The sequence below is a fragment of the Scylla paramamosain genome, chromosome 10 (assembly GCF_035594125.1).
Source record: "Scylla paramamosain isolate STU-SP2022 chromosome 10, ASM3559412v1, whole genome shotgun sequence".
NCBI classification, from domain to species: Eukaryota; Metazoa; Arthropoda; class Malacostraca; order Decapoda; family Portunidae; genus Scylla; species Scylla paramamosain.
The window spans coordinates 22,499,697-22,524,431 of record NC_087160.1 but is presented as its reverse complement, the minus strand read 5'-3'; the positions used below and the strand labels follow the sequence as shown (position 1 = coordinate 22,524,431).

General features: G+C 41.6%; 1 protein-coding gene across 1 annotated transcript in view; it reads right to left on the bottom strand.

The window, feature by feature from the left end:
* Positions 1–24,735, bottom strand: part of LOC135104374 (FMRFamide receptor-like) — a 92,767-nt gene that overhangs the window by 36,083 nt on the left and 31,949 nt on the right. Inside the window, exons 2-3 of the mRNA XM_064011736.1 lie at positions 17,674–17,750; positions 3,694–3,846 (exon numbers count right to left, since the gene is read on the bottom strand). Of these exons, the coding sequence (XP_063867806.1) occupies positions 3,694–3,846; positions 17,674–17,750 (230 nt within the window). The remainder of the gene's footprint in view (positions 1–3,693; positions 3,847–17,673; positions 17,751–24,735) is intronic.

The window sequence follows — 24,735 nt, the reverse complement described above, 5'->3', positions numbered from 1 at the left end:
TTACGAGCCGCCACGGAAATCCCACACACTGTTACGCTACACTGGAAATAAAGCTATTAATCATCAGCACATTAATGACAAAATACTCCCGCGAGGCGCAGAGGAGGCAGCAGTGAATAATGGCGGTCCCGAGGATGGCGACTCCAGTAAAGGTACTCGTAAAGAGAGAGAGAAAGAGAAAGAAAGAAAAAAAAATAAGAGGAGAAAAGAGAAAGAGAAGGAGAAAGGGAAAGAGAATACCTACATGGCTTTCTTACACAAATCCCCCTATTCTATTTATCAACGGAAGGAGGAAGAGGAGAAGGAAGAAGAAGAGGAGGAGGAGGAGGAGGAGGACGAGGAGAAAAGAGGAAGGCGAACAACGGTAGAGGAGGTAGGAGGAGAAAAACATCTGAAAAAAAAGATAAAGGAGGACAAGGAGAGGGAGAGAAAGAGGAGGAGGAGGAGGAGGAGGAGGAGGAGGAGGAGGAGGAGGAGGAAGATACGTAGAAATATATCTGAGGAATAAATGACAGGAAACTTGTTTGTCTATTCTATAACGAGAAAGAGGAGGAAGAGGAGGAAGAGGAGGAGGAAGGGGAAGAAAGGAAAGAAGGAGCACAAAGAAACATACTGGTGTATTATGATGCTATATGTTGAACTACTGCAGCGGTAAACTACGAAGGAGGAGGAGGAGGAGGAGGAGGAGGAGGAAGACGACGAGCAGGAGGAGGAGAAAGGGAAGAGGGGAAAGAAGTCCTGAGGGAACATATAAGCAAGTATCGATATTTCTGAGTACGACCCTCCATCAGGCGAGGATTTTCAAGAAGGGAGATAAAAATGTAATCTTTAGGGGCAAAACAAACCCTATTGACCATCACCTGAGGACGAGGAAGAGGAAGGAGGAGAAAGGAGAAAGGAGAAGTTTAGAAAGAAAGAAAGAAAGAAAGAAGGAAGGAAGGAAGGAAGGAAGGAAGGAAGGAAGGAAGGAAGGAAGGAAGGGAGGGAGGAAGGAAGGCTGGTAAGAGGGAATAAGGAAAGAAATGACGAACAAAAGAAGGAAGGGGAAAGTTAGAGGTAAGGGGAGAAAGGTGAAACAGGGAGGGAAGGAAATAAAAGAAGGAAGGAGAGAAGGGTAGGAAAGAAAAAAAAACAACAGAGAGAAGTGAAGAAGGAAAGTTGAAGCGGAAAATGAAAATAAGGAAGGGAGGAAAGAAGGAAGACAGGTAAGATAAAGACGAAGGGGAACGAATAGAGAAAAGAAAAGAGAAAGAGAAGAAAAACAAAACAAAACGAAACAAAACAGGAGGGAAGTGGTGACCAGAAATGAGGGCATATAAGTCAGATAAGAAGGGAAGTTTAGTAAAAGAAAGAAAAGAACAAAAATAAAGAGGGAAAAATTACTGCTTATAAAAAAAAAAAATAGAGGCGGAAGAGAGGGAGGGAAGGATACAAAGAAGGACATAAATAGAATGTATAAAAAGAATAACTGTATAAAAAAAGTGCAAGGGATAAAACACGGTACACTGAGTTCTCGCTTACTGTAATATGTGTGATGTGATGACTGCCCAACCTTACTCATTCTTTTCATCTATTGGCGAATGAGCAAGACGAACAATGCGGAAGGAATTTTAATGAGATGCGCATTCCTTTCACATTCTCGCAATTCCGTTATTTAAAAAAAGAGGTATCTCATGCGCCCTTCCTGCATGTGATATTTCTGATTCACCGCCCGTCGACACAAATTATGATTCAGAGTATAAGATATTTAATGCTTCCAACAAAAGGTTCAAGTATTTATTATTATCCTAAACGCAGCTGAAGTCTCGAAAAAAAAAAAAAAAAAAAAAAAAAAAAAAATATATATATATATATATATATATATATATATATATATATATATATATATATATATATATATATATATATATATATATATATATATATATATATATATATATATATATATATATATATACAAATATATATATATATATATATATATATATATATATATATATATATATATATATATATATATATATATATATATATATATATATATATATATATATATATATATATATATATATATATAAATCAGTGTCGGAAATTTTCAGATTCCCTGCTTGTCTATACAAAATATTATTCAGTTTTAGAAATATAATGCCCTTGACAATAGGACCAACTATTTATCTTTATACTAAATACAACAGAAGTCTACGAAAAAAAAAAATATATATATATATATACTCGTATATATATATATATATATATATATATATATATATATATATATATATATATATATATATATATATATATATATATATATATATATATATATATATATATATATATATATATATATATATATATATATATATATATATATATATATATATATATATATATGAATCAGTGTTGGGAGTTTTCAGATCCACTGCTCGTTGCTCCAAAATATGATTAACGCGCTGCAGCAAATATTCAAGTTATGTCATTATTTCAAATACAATAATGTTTCCGACGTAAAAAAAAAAATATTCATCAGTGTGAGAAATGCTGGCAACACAGGCCCAAACATCTAAACTTTCCCTTATTTCTAAACACACGAGGAATACATCATTGACGAACCACGCTACACTACAGAAGGCCACACACATATACGTAAAAAAAAAAAAAAAAAATCAGTTTGAGGTCACCACTTTCATTCACAGAAAAGGAGAGGGGAAGGCAAACAGTAAGCACAAAGAAACAAATATACAGTTAGAGTCACGTAAGTAATACCACTCTGCCTGCTCAAAATTTCCCATCGCAACAAAAGAATTAACCAATAAGCTTAACAGTCTCAGCACAATCACCACCAAGCATCTTAACCCTTTCACTGCCAGATATCAGTTTCCCAGAATACCTTATAACTGGTGAGACACTTATTTTATACTAGAGCATGTTAAATATTTATGTAGCCTATGCAATACAATAACAATCTTCTATCCTCTCTTTACTCTGTTGATGCAAACTATACTGTTGTGAATGTTACTAAAAGACAGACGTATAATTTTCAAGGAGACATTTAGTACTAGAAGAGCAGCGTTACAAAAGTCATTCAGTTAAACCAGCATTATTTCACACGTAGCATCAGATGAAAAGGAGCGATGGACTGAAGAATTAAGCCTGCCCTGATAAAAGTTGGTATCGCTGCCTGGCTAATGAGGCGCAGGATGGGAAGCCGCAACACTAATCCACGATAATGTTGTGTGAGTCTTTATTTTTTTCAGGCAAACTTGGCTTAATGCGGCTTTTGGAGAGAGAGAGAGAGAGAGAGAGAGAGAGAGAGAGAGAGAGAGAGAGAGAGAGAGAGAGAGAGAGAGAGAGAGAGAGAGAGAGAGAGAAACAAACAAACAAACAAACGTACATAGACAAAAATACAGAAAGACCAGGACGACATACATACATACATACATACATACATACATACAGACAGACAGATAGACAGACAGACAGAAAGTTAAAGACGGTGAAACAGACAAACAAAAAGAGACAGGAATACAGAAAAACCTGAAGGAGATATATACATACAAACAAACAGACAGGCAGAGAGACAGGCCGAGAAACACACAAACAGAACATAGACACAAAGGCCACGAGGACATTCAAACAGACAGACAGGGTAACATAAGCAAACAGGGAGGTACTGCAGGAATCCACACTTACGCTGCTGTAGTCGAGGCTGAGGTAAGGCTCCTTGGTGTCCGTCTCGTGCCGCGTCACCACCACCCACTCGTGCGGCGTGGTGGCGGTAAGGGCGAAGCACAGGAAGTACACTACTGCCACAACCTTCTTGGCGCGGGACACGGTACATAGCATCTGAGAGAGACAGAGGTGGTCATCATTAAGTCATCACCGAAAGTCATCATTAAAAGTCATCACTAAGGCTGCTCAGATGCATGAGGACACGGTATACGTCTGCAGGAGAGAGGTATAAGTCATCATTAAGAGTCATCACTGAAAATAATCAAGTCATCATTACGCCTGACTAGATGCATCTAGATACAGGCAGCAACAGGAAGGAGAGGGAGGCGTCATCATTATAATTCATCCCAGAAGGTCATCATTAAGTCATCATTATGCCTAACTAGATGAACGAGGGTAAGGTACAGATCTAAGGACGAGAGATGAAAAAGTTATCATTGGGAGTCATCACAAAGTCTTCATTACATTTGGCCACATGCACGAAAGCTTGCCAGAATGTTTTTAAGTGATAACAGGGAAAGTCATCGTCATCACTAAAAGGTCATCACAAAGTCATCATTACACCTAGGCAAATTTATGATGTCTTTCCTGCCAAGATTCTAGAAATGATAACAGGGAGAGAAGCAAAGGACATCACTTAAAAACGTCACCACTAAAAAGCCATTACTAAACATGACCAGCTGCACGAAACCTCTCCCCAAAGAACTTCAAAACCAGAGAATTACAAAGAGATTTCAGAAAGGCACAAACTCTTAAATTCTTACTGTGCTATTTAAATTTACCTGACTGTTCTCCACTAACTACATAATAAGAACAAAGCTAATTACAACAAAGTTATAATCTTCCATGAAGTTAGGCGTTCTAAGACGTCTCCGCCAGTTTTTCTCACCCCCAGCTGCTAACTCTGTACAAGGGCCTTATCCGTCCATGTATGGAGTATGCTTCACATGTCTGGAGGGGGGTTCCACTCATACAACTCTTTTAGACAGGGTGGAATCAAAAGCTTTTCGTCTCATCAACTCCTCTCCTTTAACTGACTGTCTTCAACTTCTTTCTCATCGCCAGAATGTTGCATCTCTCGCTATCTTCTACCGCTATTTTCATGCTAACTGCTCTTCTGATCTTGTTAACTGCATGCCTCCCTGGAAATTCACACATCTGCTTGACTAATTGTTGCTCTGTCTTGTTTCCTGCAGCGCTCTAATACATCCTCGCAGCGCTGCTATGCTTTATTTCCTCTCTCTCCCTCCCCCCCCCCGCTCTCTCTCTCTCTCTCTCTCTCTCTCTCTCTCTCTCTCTCTCTCTCTCTCTGTCCATCCATCCTCACACTCCTTCTCAAACAATGCACACACTTTCGTCGGGAACTTTCATTTTACGTGCACGCTTATTGCCTTCACACTAATGGCTGAGAAACGACACATTTGCGAGGAAAGAAGAAAATTTTATCTTTCTCTTATACCGTCCCCACCGTTCCGTAAATCAGCATTAAAACCAACCCACTCACGCAGCAAGGCTAGGCAAGGCAAGGCAAGGCAAGGTAAGGCTCAATGACTGTGCGTCTTGCTTACGAGCTTCAAACATCCCCGGGCGATTATACGCAACGCCCAGCAGGACTACAAGACAATTCATTTAGGAAGTCGCACCACCGCTCATTAATTAGTTCGGGCTGTGGGAGGCAAGGATAAGGGTAAGGGACTGTCGCTACTCTGCTCTCTCTCCCTCTCTCCCCGCGCCTTCTCTCCACTGTGGCTGTGAGAGGCTGTGGGGAGGGACTGTCGCTACTCTCCTCTCTCTCCCTCTCTCCCCGCGCCTTCTCTCCACTGTGGCTGTGAGAGGCTGTAAGGGAGGGACTGTCGCTATTCTGACGTCTCTTCCAGTGCCATCTCTCCCACTGTCATCTTCTCCCTGCTTGTCCTTGTAGTCCGCTAGTGAGGGTGTGAGTGTGTGGGTCGCTGCTATACCATCTCTCCCTTTGTCATCTTCCTACCATTTCTTCGTGCCATCTCCTCTCCCTGCCATCGTCCACCTCCTGCTCTCGTTCCGCTGTCCGCTAGTGAGGCTGTGGGTGCCTTGAATGTGCCTGTGTTGAGTCTAGACGCGTGTGATCTGCTAAACATTCACTACTTCTTTACCCTGACACAGAGCAGAGAGCCGCCCTCGGTAAAAGTTCTAATTGTAACCGGAAGCTCAAAGTGTCAACTCAAGCATCGGCAGGAAAACTTCTCTTCCTAATAATTTTTTGCTGTTGGAGGCATTCAGATTAATTTTTTTCTTTGTGTGTGTGTGTGTGTGTGTGTGTGTGTGTGTGTGTGTGTGTGTGTGTGTGTGTGTGTGTGTGTGTGTGTGTGTGTGTGTGTGTGTGTGTGTGTGTAATAATAATAATAATAATAATAATAATAATAATAATAATAATAATAAACGGTTTATTCTTCAGGCAGTTAACGAACTGAAAATGTATAGAGGGGGTGGGGAAATACTTAACATTTATCCTAAAGCTAAGTCTAATCTAGAAGGGAAATACTATTGATTGATGGCTCGCACCATGGTGGGAATCGCGCTGAGTCTGTACCGGTCCGTGCGCGGCGCCTTTAGGGGCGTTATCTTGTGTGTGTGTGTGTGTGTGTGTGTGTGTGTGTGTGTGTGTGTGTGTGTGTGTGTGTGTGTGTGTGTGTGTGTATGTGTGTGTGTGAGTGTGCGCTCGATTTTTCATGGTGTTGAGGAAGGCCTGAGTCCCCCTTCAAATTTGATACATTTTTACCGCGTTTTGACAGGTTTCCTTTAATGAGAGAGAGAGAGAGAGAGAGAGAGAGAGAGAGAGAGAGAGAGAGAGAGAGAGAGAGAGAGAGAGAGAGAGAGAGACAGACAGACAGACAGACAGACAGACAGACAGACAGACAGACAGACAGACAGACACAAACAGACAAACAGACAGACAGACTGGCAGACACACCGAAACACACAGAAATAAAAACAGACAAACACAGCTAACAAGACAGACCAAAATACAAACAGACAGGCAAACAGAGACACCAGACCAGGCAGGCAGACAGACAGGCAGGCAGACATACATACAGACAGACAGACGAGACATATTCATGATATTCAGACAGGGAAAGGATACACATATATTTTTAAAGTTTCTCTTCATATTTTTTTACAAAGGCTTGAAAACATACTCATCTCTTGATTTAATTTCACGCAGCACTTTGTTTAGTTACTTTTGTATTATTTTTTTTTTTATGTATGAGGAAAATCTACCAAGAGGAAAAAAAAAGAGAAGGGTAATTAAGATCGTACAAATGCCACTTCCGAAAAAAAAAAAGGAAGAGAACAGCTAAGATAAAGAGAAGTGATTTTATTTTCTAGCGTGTCTTTAATACAGTTTAGTTAATATTTTTACATATATTTTTCTTTTATGCATTAGGGAAATGACCAATGGCAAAAGAATAAGAAAACTCACTCAATTATCTTTCCCCTCCTCCAAAAAAAAAAAAAAAAGAACCAAGAAGGACAAGCCATTTTATTTTCTGTTATCTTGACACTCTCATATTTCTGGCATTATAAGCAATATGTAGGATTAAACATTTTCCCATTTTCTTTTTTTTTTTTTTCTATAATGTCGTGGATCATGATTAAACTCACAGTGGTTGGCTGCGCTTTGAATTACTGTACGTGCAGTGTAAATTAGTATTAGAGTGATTAAAGCTCCTGGCGTTGCCCTGGGAAGCTGCAGCCACTGGGCACAGCATGAGACAAATAGGAGGATGAATTATGAGCTATAGATTTATTGTTCACTCCTTACACAATTCCACTGTCTTCCTGTTTATTCGTCTGTTTGTGCAATTTTTCTGCCGGTCATTGTTTCCATTTCTCTTCTCGTCTCCCGTCTCTCTCTCTCTCTCTCTCTCTCTCTCTCTCTCTCTCTCTCTCTCTCTCTCTCTCTCTCTCTCTCTCTCTCTCTCTCTCTCTCTCTCTCTCTCTCTCTCTCTCTCTCTCTCTCTCTCTCTCTCTCTCTCTCTCTCTCTCTCTATATATATATATATATATATATATATATATATATATATATCCCAGTATTAGTAGCAGGTAATTGTAGTTGAGGCAGAGGCAAGAGGGGGAGGAAGGAGCCTTGACAGGACTAAACTCTGGACCAAGAAAACCGAAGTTAAGTCACTCCAACTCCGCCACAAACTATTCCAATCGTCTTCTACACACTCTGCGATAATGGGACACGTTCCTTCTCGCCAGTCTGCCTAACAAGAATACTGGATGTCCCTTTTCCTCTGTCCTATAAAGCAATACTATAAAAATTCCCTCGTATTCAGTATGATTTTTTGGGTAGAGTTTTTATTGCGCTTCAAATGCGAGTCTCTGAAATATGACAAAGAGCTCGGGAACATACAAACAAAGGCATGAAGTCATAACATTAAGAGCCAAGGAAACAACAGCGTGATAGAATAGAAAGATTCGGCGGCCTAACAATGTGTCTAAGAGGCCGCAAGGAGTAAGGAGGCGGTGACAAGAGGGAGGGAAACAGAGGAAGGATCAGGAGGCGAGTGGACAAGGAAAGAATTTGGGAAGTTTTGGGGGAAGAAGTATTTTGGTTTTCCGTGTGGGAGGATTACGAGTGGAAGTGTGCAAGTGTGTGTAAAGAGGCGGTGGGGTGCTGGAGAGGGGAGAGATGGGTGAGGGTGGAAAGCTTGGAGTGTGTGGAGGGTGCGTTGTTGAGGGAAGAGATGTGTGTCAGACTGTAAACCTCTTAGTATGTGTAGGGCGAGAGTTGGTGTGAAGATTACTGGGGTTTCCGAGGGTGTTTTCATGATTCTAGTTCCACTTGTAGTCAAACATGTTGCTGTGGAAGTTGTTTGAATTTTGAAGGACATTTACTATGATTCTACTGTGTTTATCAGAATGTAGTGGAGGTTTCTTTTTTTTGGGGGGGGGTTTCAAATGTGTTATCATGGCCCTGTTGATAGTTTACAGAAACCTTTAAGTGTGAGGGCGAGTGTTCGTGAGGGGCGAGATGGCTCAGACTGGAAACCTATAAGTGTGTGGAGGCTGAGTGTTGGTGAACTTAAACATGAGTCCCCCTGGAAATCTTTGTGTGTATAGTGTGAAGAGTGGCAGCGGAGTGTTGGTCAACGGCTCAGACTGGAAACCTCTAAGTGTGTAGAGGATGAGTGTTAGAGAGGGGAGAGATGAGTCCTTCCTGGAAACCTTTGTGTGTATAGTGTTGAGGGGGGCAGTGAGGAGTGCTGGTCAAGGCCAAGATGGGTCAGAATGGAGGGTTGTGTATATAGTGGGAGGCGGAGATGGAGTGCTGGCCGATTAGGTGGATTAAACCAAGATCTTATAAGCGTGTTGTGATGAGCTCGTGTTGGCCAGGGGCAAGATGAATTAGAATGGAATCTATTAAATCCTGGACTGATTCTTCCTTTTGGGGTCTCCTTTATTGTTATTTTTTATGGGAGAGGCACTTGTTTTTGCTCCTAGTCTGCCTCCCTCGTGTGAAAAATAAAAGTACGTTGCGGAGGTTACCGCCGGTGTGTGTATGTGTGTCGGTGGGTGGTGGGGATGAAGGAGAGTTACGGGGAAGCAAGGACGAGGCGTTACAAAACAATATACATGAGGAAACGTTAACAAAAGTCCACTTACTTAACTTTCGCTCCAAACTACGCATTATATAAAGAGACAAAACATTATTTTAAAAGGCAAGGTCTTAGTTATGGTGTGTTTAGCATTTTCCATAATCTGCACACGATCTCTCTTGTATCCTGCATATTCCTTGCTTCACCATATTCTTATTCCCAGGACTGGCTGATCGAGTGTGGCTGACGTTTTATCGCCACCACAACGAGGTCATAAGGCGCCGTTTTTTTTCTTTTTTTTGTTTTCAATCTGCATTTATTTACTTATTTATTTATGTACTGATTTATTCACTCGCTCACTCATTTATTCAGTCATTTATTAATCTACTTATTTATTTACGTATTTAGCCAGTCTAACTTCTCTATCTACTACACTGTCTATTTACTTATTTTATTTATTTACTTATTCTCTCACTTATCTATGCATTCACTATCTCTCTTATCTATTTTGGTAGTCAAGACTCCAGCAGCTGACGCACTATTATTAGAAACCGTTGTGTAATTTTGAGTGCGTAAAAAAAAAAAAGACCATCCTTCCTTCCCCGCCGGGTTCGCCTTCTGATGGTGGAGATAAAAGAAACATGAAGCGATCCACCCTCCCTCCTTCCTCTTTCCCCCTTCCTTCCTTCCTTCCTGCCTTCCTCTTCTTCCTCCACGCTGATCAATTCCGAAGCAAACTGCCGACGCTCAATTTTTTTTTTCTTTTTTTCTTTCCCTTGTTCCTGTGACCAAACTTTCAAGAGACGGGTATCACCTTCCAAAGTTTCAACCTTCTGTGTCTTTTTATTTAAAGGTGACTATTTTGATCGCATATTTTAAATGGTTCAGCCTCGTGTGCCTTATGTTAATGGAAATCGGTGAGTAGATGGATAGGTAGGTAGGTAGGCAGATAGGTAGATAGATAGATGGATAGATAGATAGATAAATATAGATAGATAGATAGATAAATAAATAGATAGATAAACGATTGATAGATAGATAGATAGACAGATAAATAGATACATACATACATACATATACAAATATAAAGATAAGTAGATAGATATGTAGATAGAAAATAGATAGATAGATAGATAGGTAGATATATAGATAAATAGACAAGTAGATAGACAGATAGACAGATAGATAGATAGAAAGATAGATAGATAGATAGACAGATAGATAGACAGCTACTACTCCACAAAATACAAAGCATACTCGTGTACTGAATGGCCCCATAAAAAACAATAAACTGCGCTACAAAAGTAATAAACGAATAAAAAAAAAACACGCTAATAAAGTTAACAAAGCGAATAAAAAACAAATTACTCTCACAGAATAAAAAAAAAAAAAAAAACACTGAGCATGAACTACGTAAACACATAAACACAATTACATTCAAGTCAACAGACCAGTATTGCATTAAGGTCGCTTCTCTAACAAGTGTAGTGCAGGAGGAGGTTATGTATGATTACAGTACACCACCCAGCACTCTTAAACACACTGGGCGCTCGTAAGGACTATCTTCAAAGGCGCAGAGATACTTCGTCGTGTTCTCATGGATGTTCTCTCTCACTAATGGTGTAGAGTCCTCACACTATGATGAAAATACCATTGAAAACCGACTACTTTCAAAGGCTACATAAATACTTACTAGGGTTCACGTGGGTGTTTTCTCCCATTAACAATATAGAATTCCCAAACTATCACTGCAATTATGAACTCCCCTCTTAAATATAAAACCTACTTTCAAAGGCCACAGAGATGCTTATTAGTGTCATCATTGGTGTTTTCTCTCCTTGTTGGTGTAGAATCCTAAAACTATCGTTACAGTTATGAAAACGTCCTTAAAAATCTTCTTTCAAAGGCCACAAAAAATAGTCTTTCGGGTTCTCATGGGTGTATTCTATCAATAATGTTGTAGAATACTCATTAAATTATCGCTAGAATCATGAAAACATCCTTGATAACCTACGATAACTCCACTGAGCCTGTCAGAAGTTACTAAGACGCCGAAATGTTTGAGAATACAGATTACGGTGTCAAGGGTGAAGTTCAAACAGGGTGCTTGACAAAGGCAGCTCACCACTCAGTCCTGAATCAATTAATCCCATCCTTTGTCCTTACACTGACTCAGCCACTCAGTTACTCAAGCGTCACACCAACTCAAGGCACGGAAGACTAGAGATGCTACGGTTAAGTAAAACGGGAAGGATCTGCAACAATGGCAGGCGGTGAAGGGAACACGGTCTGAAGAATGAGTAGTTTATGCCTGACTAGGTTCACAGGAGCTTCTTCAGAGGAATATTATGATGTCGGCGAGATTGACTGCAGATAAGAATGTTAAATAAATCTATATAATATCCACGTTCGCCTAACCTCAGCACGCACGGGCCAGGCAGAGAGGAGGAGAAAGAGGAGGAAAATCAAATACAATAATAATAATAACAATAATAATAATATCGACAACTATACCTAACATAAATATATTGCGAAGCTAGTCAGGAATAAAGAACTCATTTCATCAGCCCTTGTCGCATTCTTCATCACCTACCTTCAATCTGCCACACTCTCCTCACATACGCACCAGTGTCAGTAATTTAAGAAAGACAGCACAGAAGACAGGAAGGAAAACCAACACGTCTGTCATCCGTTACAGAAACTTTGGAGATGAAACACGAAACTATATGTAGCGACTGAGGAAAAATGGGAAGAATTTTCAATAAAGCCAAGAATAAAAGACAAAGGGAAAACAGAAATAAGAAGCGAAAGGAAGGAAAACAAACATGATTCACTCACTCTGTCACTCAACTGTCACATAAAATGAAAAAGGCGAAAGGTGAAGCGAAACGTGAATACGGTGCAACAACGCCAAAGAATTAGAAGAAGGAAGCGAAAAGATTCGAAACCAAACGCGAAAATGTGAAACAGAAAGAAGATCCAACAATGTGAAAGAATCAGGAGGACAGGAAGGAAAGGGGAAGAGATGAAAGAATAAAAAGAATCAGCAACACGGAGAATAAAGATGGAAAGTGAGGACAGAAGAGAAGAAATTGAAAATACAGAAACAAAAGAAAGAATCAGGAAGGATAAGAAAGACGGGAACCAGGAAAACACATAAAAGGAAACATAAAAAAAAAAAGAATGCAAACAAAGGAGAGAGGAAAGAAAGGAAAACACGTCCTTTCCACCCCAGACAAATTAAAATACGTCATGAACAAGTCCCAGTGACCCATAAAGAATTAAAGTAATATTTCACCTTTCACCACCACCACCACCACCACCTGAGGGACACGTTCTCCTCATTAAGGTAAATCATTTGCCGGGCGGGGCGAGCTTGACACGCGCCGAATTTTTCTTTTTCTTTTTTTTTTCTTTTCTTGTTTCCCCAACGGCGGTGCATGGAGGCATTGAGGCAACTTTTCTTAACTTTTTATTTATTTTTTCAATCAAGACGACACGAAAAAGGGAGGATTTACCACAGCTTTTCTAATGATTTTCTTACGACACACGCATTGAGTTTTCTGATGATGTGCCCTTTTCATTCAAACTATAGAAGAAAAATGGTACGCTAACCTTTTTTTTCTTTCTCCATATTAATTTTGTCCCCCTATCAATCTACACACATACCGGGTTCATACAATTTAGAATATAGAAAAAGAAAGAAAATGCATGGTTTTACATTTTCCCTTATAAACTTAGTCTATCTTTGCTTTTTTTTTTTTTTTATCTTATTTATGCATGCTCTATTTGAATGAATATTGTTCTAGGATGTGTATGGTGTCCAGGAATGTACAAAACGGCAGCAATATATCAATAAAAGACTGAAGTACAAGGAGCGCACATGTAGGAGTACTGGCCAAGGGCAACAAAAATGTATAAAGAGAGACCCACTGAGGTGCCAGCTGACATCTAAGGGCTGGTAACGTAGGTAAGGGCGGCGATGGAAGGAAATGACGGACCTGATCATCCCACTCTCTGTATTTCCCGAGGCACAGCAGGAAGGACGGCAAGAGAAGTACCAGCTCCACATCAATTCCTAGGTAAGTGACACCTTATTTACATACGTGGATTAACTAAAGTGGAGGTGTACTCTGCTAATTATGAGTAAGTCAGTCAAGAGAAATTTTTGTACAAGGAGATTTTTTTTTGCAGCATCACTAAAAAAAAAATATATATAATAGATGAATAAGTAAATAAGTAAAAAGAGCACTCGGGTATTCTGGAAACTGGTAGTGTGGGTGTCTTCGGAAACAAAAATGATCTCCCGTAAAAGAGAGAGAGAGAGAGAGAGAGAGAGAGAGAGAGAGAGAGAGAGAGAGAGAGAGAGAGAGAGAGAGAGAGAGACTATGATAAAGAAGAATTGGTAAACAGCAAAATTAAAGAAGGAAAAGTGACAAAGAAAATGAAAATTGAAAGAAAAGAAGAAAAGGCACGAAGAAAATCAGAGAATTGAATAAAGAGAGAGAGAGAGAGAGAGAGAAAGCCGATCGACGAGGACAGACTGATTGGCCGGTCTCCTGTTGCTTCATTAAGACGCCGCTTCCGCCCGGGCCGCGTCCCCTCTGCGGAGTTCACGGCGCGACATGGGGAGCCTGATTGCACTGATTCATGCCGCTTCCTGTTGAAAAATGCCACCATTACCCGAAAGTCCAGATGATGAAATCCGAGAGGAGGAGGAGAAGGAGTTGCAGGAACAAACGACCATATTTGTCCATCGCCAGTTTAATTATCTTCCTCCATTTGTTTGGGCCACGAGCGCGAAAATCCGACGTGGAAAATAAATTTACTACCAGAGAGAGAGAGAGAGAGAGAGAGAGAGAGAGAGAGAGAGAGAGAGAGAGAGAGAGAGATAGATAGATAGATAGAGAGAGAGAGAGAGAGAGAGAGAGAGAGAGAGAGAGAGAGAGAGAGAGAGAGAGAGAGAGAGAGAGAGAGAGAGAGACCAGGCGGGAATATATGAAAGTTAATCACTGCAGGGCGAGCCACATTTTTCCCATATCACATGAAGGGGAGGTTATGAGAACCCAGGAGCGTCTTAGGAGAGCGTGAGGAGGCGAAATTCAGGAACGGTCGCGTCAAGAAGGGCTGGGGAAGAGAGGAATGGGCGTAGATGGGGCATATTTTACGAGATGCTGGATACTCTGATAGGGGATGGCTGGGGACCTGGTAGGGGAGGAGGGGAGGAAGAGATACTCGCATGAAAGAGACGGCAGACGAGGGAGGAGAGGAGTGAATGGAAGCAGGGAAGGGAGCCAGGCATCTATAGAAGGCTCACTGATGCCCTACACTAAAACCTTCTCGACAGGTTTACGAAGCCAATAAAACTTGTGGCGTGTTTATGGCGCGTCAAGTCACAGCCGCAGCCAAACACAGCTCCTCTGAATACGATTTCTAGATTTCTGCTGTTTCTGATCCGTACACTCCGCGATCTGGACGAAAGACGGCTACCAACGCATTGCCCACTTGTCATAAAAGAAGGTGAAATGGACAGAACGAGGGGACAGAGACTCACCGCTCTGAATCTTTATGCCTACAGTGAGACAAAGGATCTTAGTCTCGTTTATAGACTGATAGATTAGGTCTGTGTAGTCTGGCCATGTCTGTCTGCCTGTCTGTCTGTCTGTCTGTTTGTCCTCGTGTCGGCTGTGTTAGGCCCACGCACGCCTGGTCGATGGCTCGGCGGGTTAAGTTCTGTTAAGTGTACATTATGACGACTGTTTGAGTTCGATAACACTTGATGGCAAAGAGGAATGCGAGGCGTGCAGGAACCCGCTCTCCCTGTCCTCTCTCCTACTTGACACGAGGCTCTGCGGCGTGTGGGTGTGATGGAGTTGTAATGTTTTGGAAAGGAAAACGTGGTGAGAGATACTGGTGATGCTAAGAAAATAATAGTTGGAAAGCTAGATAATTAAGGGGGCGATGATGGTGAGAATTACGTACAATGTTTCCGTTTCATGCACTGGCAACACAAATAATCTTTAAGTGACGAGCCACACACAGCCGGCAGAGTAAAAAAAGAGGAACGACAATAAAAAAGGTGAAGGAAAAAAATTACAATTATAAGAAATACACAAGATTTCCTGTACAACTCCTCGTAATAACCAACAATCCTTGCAGGTAACATAATACAAACAGGGAAAGAAGTAATAGTAAACGAATGACAACAAATAAAAATAAAAAATACATAGGAAAAAAGCACCACAACAAACACGAAGGAACTCATATTTAACTCACTGGGAGGGGAAAACAAACACACGCGGCCGCTATGTTGGAGTCACAGACCACATGAATAATCCCACGAGGCAGAGTGCGTAATGGCCAGCGGCTTGTTAAAATATGATTGGCCCTGTACAGCCCGCATGTGTGACCATTTAGTTGTTTCATCAGCTGGGCGTAGTACTGTCACCCTTACGTACACCGGACACTAGGAGGGAAGCAGGGCGAGGCGGGAGGCAGCTTGTTATATCGCTTCACTTCGCACTGACTTGGTGGAGTGTGAGGACGGTGCCAGCGGCGGCGGTAATAATGATGGCGTTGGCGGAGAAGGTGGTGGTGGTGGTGGTTGAGGCGACATGCAGGACGGCGCTTGAGTGAGACGAGGCTATAAGGGAGAGGGCGAACAGCAGTAGGAAAGCCTATAAAGTGAGCTGTATTAGATTTACTCCCCGGGTAGGGTGCTGGGTTATGCTGATAGTAATAGTACAGTACCCTATATCCATCCCACTGAGGAATGAGGAAGAAGAGACGGAGTAGAGGACACGCAAGGGAAAGAGCGGAATGGTTAAGTTACCTCCAGTAGCGTCAGATTGAGTTATGTCAAGGATTCGCTCGCAGCCGCCACGAGAGTAATCGGTCTCCCTGAAGGTTGTAATTTGCTGGAGAGGGAAGGACGCCCGCTGGTGTTTGGGTTCATCTGCATTACTGGGGCGTCACTCACTCTCTCTCTCTCTCTCTCTCTCTCTCTCTCTCTCTCTCTCTCTCTCTCTCTCTCTCTCTCTCTCTCTCTCTAGCCAAGCCAAGCCACGCCAACACTCTGCTCCCCACTTTGTTGCCGCACCGTCCCTCTCATACCCATCCTTACCGAACCTCATCCTTGTTTTGTCCTATCTCTCCAGTTCATCCGTTTTCAATTCCACCTTTCTCTCTCTCTCTCTCTCTCTCTCTCTCTCTCTCTCTCTCTCTCTCTCCTCTCTCTCTCTCTCTCTCTCTCTCACCCCTCCCATTCCTTTATTTCATCCCTCTAACTCCATGTAACAGTCCCCATCCCTAGCCACTTAACTTCATCCCTCTCCCTGGTGGTGTCCTCCTCTATCTTCTCCCCGCGTCCTCTCCCCTTCCCGCCGCAGTGCACTCATCGACCCCCGTCACAGCAGCTCCGTCACCTCTCGCATCACGGCAATACATCACGGCCACTAGGCGAGGCAGAGTTATGAGAAACGTGACACGCGCTTGCCTCGCTTGCTCGCTCGCTGAACATGAAATTTCGAAAGGTGTAAATTGTCTTTTTCTATTTAATTCTACGTGGATGAATATATGTGTGTAGAGATTTATTTATTGTTAGTTAAGCGTATGCAGTTTATTTTACATAAATGTATTATGCATTTTATGAATATATACATGCATACGTACGTACAGCATGCAAGCGTTTATGATTTTGATGGGTGTGTATATTCTAAAGTGAATGAATAAAATAAGTGAGGACCAATAGTGTGTGGCCAGCCGAAATATGTGCTACATACATACATACATACATACATACATACATACATACATATATACAGCCAGCCAGCCAGCCAGCCAGCCTGCCAGCCAACCAGTCAGACGGACAGACAGACAGACAGACAGACAGACAGACAGACAGACAGACGAAGACAGACAGACATTTTTTGCATACATATATACGTTCATTATCTTATACTCGTGGTGCAGTGCACAGTAACAAAAAAAAAAAAAAAAGGAAATGGAAAAAAAAAAAAAAAAGAGGAACTTGAATGAATACGTAAATTCACACACACGAGTAAATTTGACCACGTGAAATACAACGCACATACATCCATTGACACACGCACCAAACACCCGACAACACATCAATCCATTCCCTCCACCATTACGTGTACGTGGAATTAAGCGCATAAAACACACATACAAAAATAAACACAAAAAACCCCCAACACCACGAACTAAATACAGAACGATGAGCAGAAAACCCTTAATAGAGGCCAAGGTTGCAGGAAGGGAAGGGACACGCAGAGAACAGGATGAGGACAAGGAATATCAAGAGCAACCAATCAGGAAGGGCGATATATCTTACCTTGCCTTTGATTGGGTGCGAGATGGCAATGTACCGCTCAATGGTGAAAGTCACGGTGAGCCAGATGGAGGTGCTGCCTGCCATGGGGAGAAAAGGAGGTCAGATTAGGTCATGAATACAACGGTGAGTTACTGGATGGAAACTCTGTGGAATATCTGTATTAGAAAAGAAAGAAAATAAAAAGATACACCATTTCTATTTTCACTTTTTGTTTCTCTGTCACCTTTCCTATAGTATGTTGTGTGTGTGTGTGTGTGTGTGTGTGTGTGTGTGTGTGTGTGTGTGTGTGTGTGTGTGTGTGTGTGTGTGTGTGTGTGTGTGTGTGTGTGTGTGTGTGTGTGTGTGTGTGTGTGTGTGTGTGTGTGTGTGTGTGTGTGTGTGTGTGTGTGTGTGAAAAGTCAAGGGCAGAGAGAGAGAGAGAGAGAGAGAGAGATAAAAAGAGGGAAAGGAAGGAATAGAAAGCGTGGAGAGGAAATGACAAAAAGAGGGAGGGTAGAAGGAAAGGAGGGAAGGAGGGGAGGTAGGAATCAGCTTGAACAACATTAAACAACACATATTTATGGAAGCAAATGAAGAGATGCAGTGTGTTGTTATGGAAGTGAATCTCTCTCTCTCTCTCTCTCTCTCTCTCTCTCTCTCTCTCTCTCTCTCTCTCTCTCTCTCTCTCTCTCTCTCTCTCTCTCTCTCTCTCTCTCTCTCTCTCTCTCTCTCTCTCTCTCGTGATCTATAGTAAACACACTATTGACGTAAATATGGAAGCCACGCACGTCACCACAACTCAGCGACGCCCTGCTGACTCCTGCCATACGTGACGCACCGTGACATGACCAGTTCATCCCTACTCACCTATCACGACTCATCTACTATGGCAAATTACACACCAGCCTTCCGTTCACCACCTACACATGCCGCCTGTTGATGTTTTCATGCATGTTCCACCGATTTTCTGGTATGGGCGGCATTAAAAGGGATCCAGACAGATGTGTGTATGAATTTCTTTTCCTTTTTATGAGTGAATATGGGATAACTATTAATAAAGAGGGACAAGGGTACATCTCATTTGTCGCTCCTTGAGTAAGTGAAGAGGGAAAGAGATTGTAAAATGGAGGCTAGACTTGTTTGCTGTTCCTGATGATGAGGTGGAGGAGGAGGATGAGGAGGAGGAGGAGGAGGAGGAGGAGGAGGGAGGAGAAAGAGCAAATTTTTTTTTCTTCATTTATGAAATACTCCTACACAAATACACACATACCTACATTCTCACACCAAGCAACCCACACGTACAACTCCCTCCCACACACACACACACACACACACACACACACACACACACACACACACACACACGTAAGTAGATTATGACAAAGACTCCACGCTCTCATTTACATGTTATTTTGAGTGATGATTTGCATTTCAAAGCTGTGTACTTATTCGGTGAGGATTGTTCTCTAAGTGAGGGATTATGATCGCCTGCCGTGTTATGCAAATTCAGGCTATGAAGTATTTTTTTTTTTTTTTTGTATACATTTATGAAGATTTTCACGTTTCCTTTCTTCGTAAATGAGTGTGATGGTGTACATTGTGCGTTATGGTGATGAAAGGCAGATTAAAATGAGCACCAGGAAAGAAAAGGAAAGACAAAGCAGAGAAAAGAAAAGGTCCAGGAAGTAAAGAAAAATGTATTCTCGATGCATACATAAAATGGGAAAAAAAAAAAAAAAACTTGCAGCAAAATAAAGAACAAAAAGACAAATATTTCGAAACAGAAAAAAATAAAGAAAAAATTATTATGAGAGTAGAACAAAAACAAAAAAACAAAAACATAACACAATAACAGAAAAAAAAACTCCAACAAAAGAAAAAAATTATAACACAAGTGAAACAAAAGGCGTCGTTCAGCAAAGCGAAGCACCTTAATTAGCGAGAGGCGGAAACTCACCTTTACGGCCAGGTGCACCTCGCCCCAAGGAGAGGAAGCAAAGGAGGAAAGGAGGAAGCAGCTCGGGTGATGCAACTCTTCACAGGTATGCGTTAATGCCGCGAAGTTAGTGAATACGTCTGGCCAGAATCATACTTGGCCTGTTTGAGCTTCAGCCAAAATTGCACAGACTTTTGGGAGCGTGAAGTTGCGTCGCCGCGGGGAATTGTTTCTGTGTGTGTGTGTGTGTGTGTGTGTGTGTGTGTGTGTGTGTGTGTGTGTGTGTGTGTGTGTGTGTGTGTGTGTGTGTGGTTTGCTTAGTTTTCTCCTTTCGCGGTAATATAAAAAGATCTTTTCAATTTTTTTGTTTGTTTTTTCAGCCGTTTTTTTTTTCTCTCTTGTGGTAGTAGTATAAGTTTCTTTTTTTTTTTCTCCGTGGTGATGTAACAATTATTTTCTGAGTATGGTAGTAAATACTGTTTCTGTTAATGAATCATGTACTTTTTTTCTCTGTTATTAGATATATGCCTTTTTTTTTTTGGTTAATGGTCTTTTTCCCTCCTGTGGTAAAATACATTGAGGTCTTTTCCCCTAGAGCAATAGACACTGATCTTTCCTCCACCACTCATCAGTAATACGTATAATTTTTTCTTCTCTGCATTGATAATTACACATTTAATTTCCTCTTCCTTCCGTGGTGACAGATAGATACAAGTCTTTTTCCATGTGGGTGACAGACTTTTTTTTTATCTATTCCCCTGCGGTGATACAAGTAGCTAATAATAAAGTGAGATATTGATGATTACGAGAGCTGAACTGGTACTTCTTTTTATTACTGGAAAGGAAAGTGACGACTCAGAGGCAGCGGGGTGAGTGTTCCAAGAGGCGGGTGAGCTGCGGCGGTGCTCGTAACCCTGATAACAAAGCTTTTCATCATGCACGAAAATTATTAAAAGTTCTACCTAAAAAAAACATAATTGCCCCATAAACAACTGAGTGCACAATTATCTCGTTAGTAATTATCAAACGCGTTGAAGTTAATAGAACCCGCATGAATAACTATAATGATGCAGGACAGAGCCACCGAACACAACCATTTTTTGAAGCAGATCGTCGTTATTTACATATGGAGACAGACTGAGGGCGTCAACATTTACTCAGCTGTCACACTGTCTGCAGAACAATACAAGGTAGATTTTGTTTCATCATTGTAATCTCACCCTGAATAAATGCTTCGGTGTTTAATGTCAGCCGCTTGTGGAAAGATCCGTAACTAATAATTTTCAGCTGCTTTATGTTAAGACTGACCGAGTTCTAGGGCCGGCAATATGTAGCAGGAAAATGGTTGGAAGCTAAGAATCTTGAGCAACAATCAGGATAACAGTTCTCTCTTCTTTCAGGTCTTCCCGTCAGGTGTCGCCACAGCGGATCAACCTTCTCCAATGCAGTCGGTCTTCTGCACCTTTCTCAGTCACACCCATTACAAGCCTGTCTTCTTTCACTGCATCCATAAACTTTCTCTCAAATCTTCCTCTCTTTCTTCTGCTGTGTTAAAAACATTTTCAGCACCCTCCTCCCCACACTCTAATCGTCTCTCTTGACACTCCCAGACCACCTCAGTCTCGCCTCTCCAGCTAGACTGAGGTGTTCTGAGAGCATGCCAAGAGAACCGATGAGTTTATAGGGGAGAAGTATGCTGGAGATGGATCCACCCGGCAGAAGAAAGAGAGGAAGACTTGAGAGGTTTTATGTATCATAATTCCCCACTTTGAAATACTTCTGAGCAGACGAGAAGCAGGGAGAAAACAGTCCATCTTACATCACAATACCCTTCAGTACTTCTTGAGGCAAAGCTTACTGAGCGAAACTTAGGAGTCTATTGTGATCCGTAATTCATAATCCTTACACAGATCCCCGTCCCGCCCCACCAGTCAGAGGACGCCGCCGCCACCACGAGTCCCGCCGCCCCGCATTCCTCGCCGCTTTAAGCCATGAAGCTCCCTTTTCCCCGCCTGCTTCCGCCTGTGTGTGAAATCTTTGTGGCTCCGGAAAGAATCTCAGGAACGTGGGAAAAATCAGGCTGCTCCTTTGATTATATTCGGGTTGGGTCTTAATCTCACACCTCAGGCCCTCCTCGCTTTCAGCTGCAGAGTATTCTTTTTCTTTTCTTTTTTAACGTTTATTTGTTTACTTTTGATATTTTCTTTTCTAATTATTACTCCAAATCATTATTCTTATCATTGTTGGTGTCTGACTTTGACCATTTCTAGTATTGCAGCAAGCACACACACACACACACACACACACACACACACACACCACACACACACACACACACACACACACACGAGAACAGAATATCTGGCGTCCCGCTCCTGTCGAAGCGAGAGGTCACAACTCATTGATTTAGTTCGGCACATAACCATTCTCTTTGGGTGAGCGGGACATCGGCAAGGCAGACCCGCGTGGCGTGTGCTGCCGGGACTCCTGCTCTGCACATTATACTGTTAATGAGCAGCAATGCTTTGTGTCAATTCATTATGGTTGTGATTGGTGTTATCATTTTTGTGAAGCAGTGATGCACCGTTGCTTCTCGCGCCTTATCAAACGACACCACTCAGTAATGCAGGTGTTCTATAATTTTGGTCACACTGGGTTAAAACTGCAATGCCACAAAGGCAAAAGCTTCCACATTACTAACGTTATTAAACTTTTTAATTGAATTTGAGAACTGTATTTTTCACACATTTGAAATGATAATTATCATATTTTTCTCAGGCTTCGCGTCACGGAAATTATTTCGTGGAATATAGAATATTGCATGATATGATTAGCCTTATATATATATTAAATTGAAAAACCTTTCAGTTTGTTTTGCATAATTTGCATTCAAAGTTTTAACTTGTTGCGCGATAACCGAATATTTCATAAGACGATATGGTGGAGTTGTTAATACTGGCTGTGGTCTCGTCCGTCACGTGGCGCCACTCGCTGCTCACAACAGCCCGCAACACGTGCTGCTGCAACACTGACAAAACACACAATAAAACAAGGCTTACTAGTCCACAGGTTTATGTTGTAAAGTCAAAGTTTAATCTGTGGATCGGAAAACAGCAAATTCTGTCCTCAGGAATTCATGCCTCGTGCAGTGTTGACGCAGACAGTGACACCGGAGGCAGCAACCAGTCATTTGGTCAAAGCGGCCCAGAAGTGAACCAGTATTGAACCAGGACCAAGGGCGGAGCAACATGCGGGACGTAAGGCTCGGCAGCGCCCCCTGGCACCTGTCCCAGCACTGGCGCCGCGTCTGTCCGTTCGCGGCGACACCACTGCCACGGACCAATCAATGCTGGACTCTCGCTGCAGCGTGAACAAACGAAGCTCCGAACACTGCCCTCGGGCACCAACTAAAGCCTCTGAGGTTCATATGTGTGTGTGTGTGTATGTGTGTGTGTGTGTGTGTGTGTGTGTTAACTGGTGTTATTACCTGTAAAACGTGAACTCAAGCAATGTCATTGATATCATACCTGCATAAACTATTCTTTATTGAGACAAGAAATCCGAGCTGTAGTAACAAATATCTCGTATTTTCAACATTCACTTTATTGCCATAGCAATTTCATTAGCCATAATTTTGTTACTATTATTTTCCCATACCACACCAAAATTTAAATTACTCTTTGACATTACTGTAGCGGCGCCATATTACCACGAATATGCGGCGCCTTACCATATGCATTACTTACTCCCATGGCTACCTGTGCCTCGCTTTTGTCGTATTCCACTTGCAGTTTCTGGCACAATAATTATTCTGTATCGTTACTATTTTCACTTTAATAAATGCTTCCCATGTTTTTTTTTTTTTTGTTTTTTTTCAACTTGTTAATATAAATGACATCAATCTATTACTAGCACGTAGCCTAATAAGAACTAAGGTACTTATATTCACAAGTTTCTTCTCTCTTAATTTGCTTACTTGCCTTCCTAGAGATTATGGAGAGTTCTGGGAAGAGGTGTTAGTTCTTGTTTATGTTGTTATTGTTTTAATTTTATGATGAAAGTTGTTTCTTTGTTCATCATCAAGCGCAGAGAGAGAGAGAGAGAGAGAGAGAGAGAGGGAGAGAGAGAGAGAGAGAGAGAGAGAGAGAGAGAGAGAGAGAGAGAGAGAGAGAGAGAGAGAGACATATACACGTAAGAAAAAAAACATCCTCCAAAAACAGTAACTCACAAAATACGTAGTAATGAGTGAAACTGAATTAAAACTTTCTTATGAGAGAGAGAGAGAGAGAGAGAGAGAGAGAGAGAGAGAGAGAGAGAGAGAGAGAGAGAGAGAGAGAGAGAGAGAGAAAGAAACGAGCTGCGGAAAATATCACACCCTCCTCACCAACTCTCCCTCCCTATACACACACACACACACACACACACACACGAGGCGCCAAGGGTGCGATGGAAACAGAGGTGTGTTAGGTGTCGGCGGAAGAACGTGAGGCTAAAAAGGTAACGAGATGTAATGGCACATACCAGTTGGGAGGAGGAAGACCGAAAATAAGACTTAAGCAGGTGAAGGGAATATCAAAGGGCGGGGAGGCAAAATAAAGACGTGAGAAGATTAACACCAGGATAAAATGCCCAAGAAAGGGGAAGGGACGCCGCTTTAAAAGGCACTTGGTGTAGCGCAGGTGAGCGTTTTGCAGGTGATCGTGCAAATTACTTTACGTGATGTGCTGAAATTGCTCTAAGGGGAAAACTCTTGGTAAAGAAATATGTTTAAAGATTAATATTGAGATGAATATTTTACGGGGAGATTTTTTTTCCCTTTTCTTAACTGATTAAGACACGTGGTAAGACACGTGAGAGAGAGAGAGAGAGAGAGAGAGAGAGAGAGAGAGAGAGAGAGGAGAGAGAGAGAGAGAGAGAGAGAGAGAGAGAGAGAGAGAGAGAGATACACATACACGTAAGAAAAAAAAAAACATCCTCCAAAAACAGTAACTCACAAAATACGTAGTAATGATGTGAAAACTGAATTAAAACTTGAAATAACAGCGTGGGATTTTTATCAGCGAGTGAGGAACTCCAGAAGCACGCAACTTAAAAATAAAACCTCTTATTGACGGTAACGCTACTGAAGTATTATTAGAAAAGTGCAA